The sequence below is a fragment of the Dromiciops gliroides genome, chromosome 3 (genome assembly GCF_019393635.1).
Source record: "Dromiciops gliroides isolate mDroGli1 chromosome 3, mDroGli1.pri, whole genome shotgun sequence".
NCBI classification, from domain to species: Eukaryota; Metazoa; Chordata; class Mammalia; order Microbiotheria; family Microbiotheriidae; genus Dromiciops; species Dromiciops gliroides.
In genome coordinates this window covers 320,023,416-320,034,223 of record NC_057863.1, presented here as the reverse complement: position 1 = coordinate 320,034,223, position 10,808 = coordinate 320,023,416, and the positions used below count along the sequence as shown (strand labels likewise).

At 38.1% G+C, this 10,808-nt stretch overlaps 1 protein-coding gene across 1 annotated transcript in view; it reads right to left on the bottom strand.

Annotated features, from left to right (window-relative positions):
• Nucleotides 1-10,808, bottom strand: part of CD96 (CD96 molecule) — a 130,738-nt gene that overhangs the window by 76,163 nt on the left and 43,767 nt on the right. Inside the window, exons 6-7 of the mRNA XM_043997676.1 lie at nt 10,299-10,386; nt 6,625-6,813 (exon numbers count right to left, since the gene is read on the bottom strand). Coding sequence (XP_043853611.1) covers nt 6,625-6,813; nt 10,299-10,386 — 277 coding nt within the window. The remainder of the gene's footprint in view (nt 1-6,624; nt 6,814-10,298; nt 10,387-10,808) is intronic.

Sequence of the window (10,808 nt, the reverse complement as noted above, 5' to 3'; positions counted from 1 at the left end):
ACTTTTTTAGGGGGAAGGGAGACTTTCTTAAAGTGTTTCAAAGCACAGCTATGTGTGTAATTCTATGAGTGCAGGATTGACCATTCCCCTGGCATTATACCAATTAAATATCCTTGGAGACAAGAAGAAAGCACCAAAGTGGCCACCACCATTCTAGTCAAAACCATTGCTGTTCCTTGGCCTAATGAAAAATTGAAAAGACCCCCTCCTCCAGCTACTGCTCTGAAACTCTTCTAAGGATAAACATGGTCTCAGCATTCTTTGGATGGCCTATATATGCTTAGATTTGTGTCCCTCCTTTTATTTACACCTGGGATTTCAAGGCCGTAATGGCAAAACTTTAATAAGGCCATGAATCTTGCCCAAGGCATTGTAAAATTAACCCAAGCTTCATAAATCTTACACACTTGTTCCTCTACATAGAGAGCTTACATGGAGGGAGGCAAATGTTTCTAAGATGTTGCTATAACTAAGAAAACAAGCTACCGAGGTGACATATCTTTATGCTGGAGAGTTTTAAACACATGCGCAGGTGTGTGTCAGAAATCGTCAAACGCATGAACCATTACTTGGGAAAAAACATTGTATTATTTCAGTTTGGAAGCCTTTATGTAAGGCTTGATTACAGTGGAGGAAAGATTATTTTGATGATTTAAAGTGAACTACTCTGAGTGCCTAAAGATGCAGTAGACTGTGCACTGCCTTGTGAAATTAGAACTACAGGATGTTCTGGGTACCATAGTTAATGCCAGAGCTCTTTGAGAATATCCAGTTTCTTCTGATCTCAAAAGCTAAGCAGATAAGGATCTGAGGAGCACTTGGAAAGGATTCCACTATGATGATAAGGAGGAGGGGGAGGAGGAGGAAGATGATATTGACTAGGTACTATGGTGGATAGAGCACCAGTCTTGGAGTCAGAAAGACTTACTTGCTGTGTGACCCTGGGCAAGTCACTTAACCCTGTTTTCCACAGTTTCCTCATCTGTAAAACAAGCTGGAGTAGGAAATGGCAAACCACTCCAGTATCTTTGCTAAGAAAACCCCCAAATGGGATCAAGAAGATTTGGATAGCACTGAAATTAGCAAACAATAACCCACAGTTGTTAGGTGTCAGAGCTGAGAGTCAAAATCTGGTCATCTGACTGCAAATCCTGCATTCTTCCTACTGTACCAGACTACCTACAACACTCCCTCACTTCACAATGAAGAACATTTTACCCCCTAGAGTTGACGTGGCTCATCTAAGCTTGCATAGCTAATTAAGGAAGGGGTAGGTTTTGAACCTTATTCACCTGTTTCCTACTCCAGTGCACTTTCCTTGGTAATTAAGACAGAACATATCTTTCATTAACGGGTTGTTTACACTAAAATGATGTGAGAGAATCATCATCAGGAAGGTATGCAGTTTGGTTCTATTTTTTCAGCCATGTGGTTTAACTTGTACTGATCCAGCTATTTCCTATTATTCAACCTTTTTCATACCTAGTGATTGGAATTTGTATGATAGTTGCCAGAGCCAAATGAAGGAAGGAAATAAACATCTATGAAGTGCCTACTATATGTTAGGTACTAATTGATGTAATGCCAGGGGAATGGTCAATCCTGCACTCATAGAGTGCCCAGGGTCACAGAGCCAGTAAGTTACTGAGGATGAATTTGAATTCATGTCTCATTGAATCCAGGTTTAACACTCAATCCAATGTGCCACCTAGGATCCAGTGACAGGGACACAGGTTTTTCTCATGGAGCAGAAAGGAGATATCTGGTTCTTAAGAGAATGGAAATCATTACCTAGGATTAATCAGAGCTACAGCCTTTGCCTTGTAGGTTAAGAACCATCTTACCTACATATGAAGAATAGACATTTATTAAATTAGTATTAGCATAGACCAAGCTTTAAGTGATAGTAGATACCTGGCAGCAGTAATGCTTTTTAGCTGTCCTCATTTAAAATATTAATTTTATTTAGTTAACTCTGTGTATGGTACCCTTCACTGCAATTCTATTGCAATACTATAGTGTCATGATAGTAATCCCTGGGTGAGGCCAAGTAATAAAAGCTAAGTTGGAACAGTCAATCAATAAACATTTATAAAGCTTCTACTATGAATTAGGTATTGTGCTAAGAACTGGGGATACAAATACAAAAAAAGAAAGTTCCAGACCTCACAGAGCTTACAGTCTAATGGAGAGGGGAGACAAAAGAAAGTTGAAAAGATACCCAATGCTGGGAAAGGAGTACAGCCAGGTGAGAAAGGAGGACAAGTCTGAGCTGAGCTCTCTCCTTAAATGGAGGTTTGGAGTTCATGGCCCCACCTACCAATTAGAGAAGAAGAGAGTATTGATGAGATAGGGTACCAAGATTGAGATGAGATCTTGCAGGATAATGAAATTATCCTAATAATGAGCTTCCTAGGACATGGAGACATCAGTCAGTGAAGGCCTAGTCAAGTGAGAAATGAGCACTTTGTAATATAATCTGATGCTAGATTTTGCCTACTGTCTCAGGATTGGCCTAATTAAATTCAGAAGAGAGGTTCATTTACAGAAATTATACTGAATAACAAAATTGTACTAAATGATTTAATTTGGGGAATAATTAGAATGAATTTCAAAACTTTTGCATCTTTGATGGTCATGATGAATTTAATGCAAATTGGCCATTATTTGATGAATATTGGGCAATAGTTACCCATGACAGGTTAAGCAATGGTTAGAGCACTGGACATAGAGTCAGTTCAAATCTAGTCTCAGACACTTACTAGATGTGTGAACTTCTGTAAGTTACTTAACCTCCATCTGCCTCAGTTTCCCCATTTGTAAAATAAGGATAATAATAGCAACTACCTCCCAGAATTTCTGTGAGGATAAAATGAGATGTTTATAAAATGCTTTGCAAACCTTAAGGTACTATATAAATTTTAGCAATGATGATGATAATAACAGGAACTATTATTATAGCCAGTATTTATATATACCATATATATAATTATTAATAAAGTATTATTATTATGCTAAGTCATAACAGAGTTGTGCCAAACATTGTGCATGGTGGGAGGAGTATTGGACTGAGATTATAGAAGACTTAAGCTTGAATTTTGCATTAGACATTTTTTGACATTAAGCAAATCATATCTCCAAGCCTCAGTTTCTTCTTCTTTACAGTAGTCATAATAATAGTATCCTTCCCTCAGAGTTGCTGCTAAAAGCAAATGAAATCATGCAAGTCAGTGGTGTTAAGGGCCACTAATCAATACATAAGGATTCCTGTAGGCCACGTGTTGACTAAGTTTTAAAATGTAATGTTATCTAGGTTTCATTGTCTTTTATTTATTTTGTTCAACATTGGACAATTTTAATCTATTTCCTGACATTCAGAAGTTTTGTGGGCCACACACAGCCCATGAGCTGTGTGTTTGACACTCCTGAAATAGGTTTGACATTTTGGATTAGTGGAGAATGTATTCACAGGCCCAATAAAAACACACACACACTTCAATTGGGACACATTTTTTAAATCTTGAATTTGTATACTACAAACTCCAATATGCATTACTATACCTATCATTGTATTTGTAGAGATCCCAGTTCTTATCCTAAATATGGTCACCTCTTAACTGGTAAAGTTGGAGATTAAGAATTCTGGTTAGTCAAATAATTTGATTAGGGGGGATATGTGTAACACAATGGAATTCCAGTTTTCAAAAATAAGAATAGGATAAATTATACTGAATAACAAAATTGTACTAAATGATTTAATTTGGGGAATAATTAGACTGAATTTCAAAACTTTTGAGTCTTTGATGGTCATGATGAATTTAAATGATCAGTGCTCTGTAGCTGAATTAAAACATGAATTAATAGAGTTCTGGTTAATAGAATGCCAGAAAAGAGGAAGTTCATAGCTTTTGATGGAAATTCTGCAATAGAAATATGAGAACAATTACTCTCTGTAAAAAGAAGCCCTAGATAGGAAGGAGTAGGGTTAAAGCAATGTCCTCTAGAGAGGAAGCATCAGACTCCCTCAACATGGTTGTCCATATGAAGAATCCATATCTACATATTCATTCAATGTTAATGGAAGTCTAATCAACCCTGTGAGAAAATAATGTGTGAGAAAATAATTTTTAATAATGAATTTCTAGGCAAAACCCAGATGTTAGTGTTACCTATCTCTCCCCCTTCACCAGAAACCAGCCTGAGATGAGCTTCAGCTTAACAAAAGGAATGCAAGACTGGTCCTCCTGATTGGCTAGAGAAAGAAGCACACCTAGATGGTTGGAATTTGATCTTTAGATCACCCCCCAAGTCATGTCAATCAATGGAGCTGAATGATGCTAACCAATTAGCTTAGATCAATGTGTGGTGACCCACCTCTACCAAAAAGAGGATAAAAATCCCTAGGCACACCTGGGTTGCCCTCCTAGCCCTTATCTCCTGGTTCTTCTTCCCAAGACTCTTTTATTCTTCATGCTGGGTATGTAATTGTTTAGGCCTGTAAGCCTGAGACTAGTGGGAAGTCAGGGAGACGTGGTTAATAATTTAGTAATATGTGATATTAATTAATAATAAATGCTTACTCCCCAAACTGGTGCAATAGCCATTAATTTATAAGTAGCACTATTTTAGAAAACTTAGCCTAGTTCCACAATAGTTTAAATAACATACTAGGGGGGCAGCTAGGTGGTACAGTGGATAAAGCACTAGCCTTGGATTCAGGAGGACCTGAGTTCAAACCCAGCCTCAGACACTTGACACTTACTAGCTGTGTGACCCTGGGCAAGTCACTTGACCCTCATTGCCCCACAAAAAAACCAAAACCAAAACCAAAACCAAAAAACAAATAACATCCTAGGACAATGTGTCAGCCAGTCATATCCACGCTGAGGATATCAGGCTTCCAACCAAGTCTGTGCTGCTACAAATACTGAAGAATATGCTTACATGTAACAATTTGTGACATATTTTATTGTCTAAAGACATTATTTGTGTCTTGCTTTATTTGTCTTTTCATCTATTTATGTTTGTCTTCTCAACCATAGTGTAAGATGCTTGGGGGAAGGGCCTGTGTCTCAAAAGTCTTTGCATTTCCTGTAATACTCATCCTGGTGCCTTGTATACAGTAGGCACATGATAAGTGTTAGTTGAATGATAAGAGGGCGGGGGGAGGAAGTAAGGAAGGAAGATCTGATTTTGGGACAGAGAATCCTAAGGTCAAGTGGTTGGGATTTTTTAGGAGGAAAAATTTTATGTGAGAAAAATAGCTGACAGTCTGTAGACTCTTTTCAAAGAGACTTTCCTGAACCCTCTCAGTATTTCTCTTTGAGCAATAGGACCACCACTGTAAGAGTCTTGCTGAGTGGGTTCTAGAATATCTTAGGGAGAAACTGGATCCAAATGTTCTTTGGGAGAGACATGTAGAAAGAGAAGTAGGATTCATGCAGGGGAAGCTGGCTCCTCAACTTGCCCCAGGTTTCCCACTTTCCTCCCTAAAAGGTGCTATAGTGACCTAATTGAATGAGATTGAGCACCAATCTCTTGGTTTGAGCTGAGATATTATATAACTCCCAGATGAAGAATGTCTTCATTCTTATATATTTAACACAAGTAAGGAGGGAGGCTCAAACCAGTGGGCTTCAGTACAGGGATTACATATAATTCCTGGTATATTCCAATGTGTAGAACTTCTCACATTTCTCTGCTCTTTTGTTTGAATAAATAGGCTTCCTCAGTATTTGCTACATGTGTACACAAAATATCTTCTGTGTAATCAGCTTCCTGGGCAGGAATTAAGCTGGCAAATATAAACTGAGGGTTACCCTCTGTCTTTAGAACAACCAAGGAAGTAGCAGTCCCTCTGAACTCAAACTGATACTATTAGAACAGAGATATTTGAAGGGGGAAGTTAAACCTAATTCTAGCCCAATATCCCATTTGGAGATTGGAGAAAAGAGCCTGCCCTGCCTTTTTCTCCCCAGCTAGTGTGCTGGTGGTTTAGGCCTTCCTCTTCATTTTCTTCCTTTGCCTAGAGGTGAGCCAGGTCTCAGATCATATCTATCCATGCCACCCACAAACAGCATAGATTAAACAATCCATATGGACATGCATATCTTACACCTGAGATGAGATTTCCCGGCTCTGTAGCTCACAGTATCCTAGATTTAGGGCAAGAAGGGACCTTGGATGACATCTGGTCCAGGAGATCTGGTAGGATGAGAGTATCCCAAAAGCCAGGTAATAAATAACGAGGATAGATAGGTTGAGGAGAGCAGGAAAGAGAGACAAATGGACAGACAGAGGCAGAGAGAGCTGAGACAGATCACTATGACAATTCTGGAGTGTGGGCCAATTAGAGAGTAATGGAAGCCTCATGGATTATTCCGTGGGGTTCAGCTGCAAGTACTATAGTCCTTTCGCATGGAACCTCTCCAATTTGGAGGAATTCTTCACAGAATTATACTTGCCAGTAAATATTTGTGTTGAATTGAAGTCAAATTGAATTTTATAAAAGATGAATTATGCATGATGACCTATTCTAAGCATCATGTGTAACCTGACAGCCCCAAAGAGACATGTTTTGGATGGAGAAAAATATTTATTGGTCTCATTAGGTAGGTAACTTACCGAAGGAAAACTCTATTTTTCTGGATGAAATATTCCACACTTCATTTCCAGGGACAGGAAACAGAGTCATGCACCAAATTGTCAAATTACTGGGTAGAATTGGCTGGTTAGGCTTCAGAACCCTCAACTTAGATATTAGTTCATAAAAGCCTTCATCACTTCTCCTCTTTCCAGTGGTAATGTCTATGCCTAGAAGAGAGTAAGGAAGCTGGTTAGCCACTATGATTTAGTGTATATGCTATCAAACTAAAACTATCTCAGGTGTGGGGATCTTGCTTCATGCCATTCAGGAGAAATATCAGAGATGGTCAAACCATAACCTGTCAATTGCAAATAGAGGAGTGGGAGATTCCCCTCTCACCACAGACTATCACTTCCCGGCACCAGAAAAAATACTTCTTTAGACAGAGTGTACCTGAAGCCAGTTTTGGTTGTGAAAGTTTCAGACCTTTTCTTCTAACAGCTTTGCTATATTTCACCTGGATCTAGGAGAGGCAGGGAATAGAGAAAGGTGCGTGCCTGTGGCCTTTTAGTCACAATTATAGACCCTAAAAATGAGTGATGGCTAAAGTTGAAGAATAGAAAATTGGGACAGTTTTCATTCATAGAATTGGCTTAAAGCATGGGTTCTTTTTTTCTTTTTTTAAAAAATTAAATATTTTTTCCAATTACATATAAAGACTTTTTGAGTTCCAAACTTTTCTCCCACCCTCCCTTCCCTCCCCCTGCTTGAGGACAGCAAACAATCTGATATAGGTTATACATTACAATCATGTTAAACATATTTCTACATTAGTCATATTGTAAGAGAAGGATCAGAACAAAACTAAAAATATACAAGGAAGAATAAATGAGAATAAAAAAAGGCAACAACAAAAGAGAAAATGGTATGCTTCAATATGCATTCAGACTCCATAGTTCTTTTCCTGGATGTGGAGAGCATTTTCCATCATAAGTCTTTCAGCATTGTCTTGTATTTCTGAGAAGAGTTAAGTCTATCACAGTTGATCATCCCACAGTGTTGTTGATGCTGTGCATGATGTTCTCTTGGTTCTGCTCATTTCACTCAGCATCAATTCATGCAAGTCTTTCCAGGTTTTTCTGAAAACTTTTTGCTTATCATTTCTTACAGCACAATAGTATTCCATTACTTTCATATGCCACAATTTGTTTAGCCATTCCCCAATCGATGGGCTTCCCCTGAATTTCCAATTTTTTTGCTACCACAAAGAGAGTAGCTATAAATATTTTTGTATATATGGGTCCTTTTCCCGTTTTTATATTCTCTTTGGGATATAAACCTAGTAGTGATATCGCTGGGTCAAAGGGTAGCATGGGTTCTTAGCCTATAGAACCCCTAAAGGAGATTTCATGGGGACTGAAAATTTAAAAAAAATTGATAACTGTATTTTAATATGTTTCCTTTGTACCTTTGTGTATTTTAATTTCTGCTTTTGAAAACATTATTCTGAAATGTGATTTACAGACTTCACTAGCCTACCAAAGGGGCCCATCACACACACATACATACACACACACACACACACACACACACACACACACTCACACGAACCCCCTGGGTTAAAGTGAAGCAAACCATTATAGGCCATGAAAACATTTCTTTTCATTGCAGAATCTAGTGAAACTTACTGCTATGGTTAATTTAAAAAATGTCGACTAATTATACAACTAGTAATGGTAGAGGAATGCTGTGACATCCACAGTATTTCATAGGATCATAAGTAAAGAGATGAAAGAGATCTTGGAGGTCATCAAGTGTAACCTCTTATTCCTACAGATGACAAAACTGAGGCCTAGAAAGGTTAAGTGACCTAACCCAGGGTCACAAAGCCAGCAAGTGTATCTAGGTCTTCCTTAACTTGTTTACTTGTTTCCTTCTCTCTTCTCTCTCTTTCTCTGTCTCTCTCTCTCAGATAGATAGATAGATATACACACTATATATATGTACATATATATAAATATTCACACACATATATACATATATAGTATACTTAAATATACATAAATGTAGTATAATTCAATATACATACCTATTTAAATGTGTTAAGGCTAAAATTCTAGCTAGTCTGTCTAAAATATCTAATGAGTGGTCGCCAATAAATTATAAGCTTTAGCAAGAGTTAGGCTTTTAAGCATTTATTAAGGAGAATAAGAATTTGGTAAAGAGAGAGAGAGAAAGGCCTACATTCATCTATCTATTAAAGGGAGAGCGCATTTCTAGCTCCGCTCTCTGCCAGAGTCCACAGGAAAGAGAGCGAGTCAGAGCGCCAGGTTCCCCCTTCCTCCTCCCACAAGCAATCCTCACTTCCTGATGCCAAAGAAAAAACATGGTCAGCCCTCATGGTCATGGTGGAGCTTTTCTACAGTAAGTCTCCAGCAGGTGGCATTATTCCAATCATTACAAATGTACATACATATACATACACGTTTATATCTATATGTAGTATATTTAAATGTTGGGGATGGGGATTGTTGCTGGTAAAGCACTTGAGACATTGTGAGAAAAAAGTCTTAGCAGAAGGTGAAAAAATATTATTATCATAGGTGGAAGAACAATTATGCTTTGAACAGCTGAAACAATATGCTTCTTATATAGTCTGTCATGTTGTACCACCCATGGAAAACATGCCTTCCTTTCCCATCAACTGAATTTATTTCCAATATTCATTCCTGCTCAATGCCTCTTTTTTTGGTGGGGAGGGGGGCAGGGGAAAGGAGGCAGTCAGGGTTAGGTGACTTGCTTAGGGTCACACAGCTAATAAGTGTCAGAGGCTGGATTTGAACTCAGGTCCTCCTGACTTCAAAGCTGGTGCTCTATCCATTGCATACCTAACTGTCCCTTCTTTTAATCCTTTCATTTTTTTAATTTATTCATTATTTATTTATTTATTTATTTATTTATTTATTTATTCATTCATTCATTCATTCATTCATTCATTTATTCATTCATTTATTCATTTATTTATTTATTTACTTACTTATTCATTCATTCATTCATTTATTATTATTTGCACGGCAATGAGGGTTAAGTGACTTGCCCAGGGTCACACAGCTAGTAAGTATCAAGTGTGTGAGGCTAGATTTGAACTCAGGTCCTCCTGAATCCAGGGCCAGTGCTTTATCCACTGCACCACTTAGCTGTCCCCCTTTTAATCCTTTTGATGGAAATGTTCCTTGTCCCAGGAGTAGCTCCTAACTGTGCCCTTCTCTTTCCCCAGTCTTCATGACTCTTTATGGAGAAAAAATGGGGTTCTCTTTTTGTTGTTGTTGTTTAAAACAATCAATAGGTAATTGAATTATAAATAATGTGATTATATAACTGAATTTATTTCATTGAATATCATCACCCTGAGGGAATTCTGTAAGTCCATGAAAGATGTTTTTCTTTACTTATAGTTAAATAAACAAAAAAACATATTAACATATTTGCCAGTGGTTTGATTAATTCAACCATTCTTCTTTTGTTCTGGGAAATGTTTTCTTCCTCCTTGAAGGAGTAAGCTGAGGTACCAAAAAGCATCTGGCAGGCAATACTATGTTTTTCTTGGAATCAGAATGATCCTCAAATGCCAAGAGCAGGTTGGCCAATGACATTGGCTCTTATGCTAGCCCATCTGTCTTCTACAAACATTTTCATTGACTCATTTTCTCACCTTTTTTGTTTTGAAGAAGCTCTCCATCTATATACCATGAGAGGTTTGCTGTGGGGAATATATTCCTCACCGAACAGCTGAAATTTTTCTGCAGCAAAGAGAGAACACAGAGACAATCATTGACACGTTCTGATTATGTAGGGGTTTGGGACTTCTTGTCCTTCTGGTAACACTCAGATACTTGGCAAATCTACAGCTGACAGACTTTTCTTCCTCTCACCCTGTCTAATAAATACCGGGTGTCCCATAAGTCCATGTTGTTGTGGTTGTTCAGTTGTTTCAGTCATGTCTGACTCTTTGTGAGCCCAACTGGGGTGTTCTTTTGCAAAGATACAAGAGTGGTTTATTATTTCCTTCTCCAGTTCATTTTACAGATGAGGAAACTGAGGCAAACAGAGGTAAGGGACTTGTCCAGAATCTCACAGCTGGTAAGAGTCTGAAGTCAGATTTGAACTCAGGAACTCTATTATTCATGGTGCTTTTGGAGCACCATGTACAGACAATCCCCAA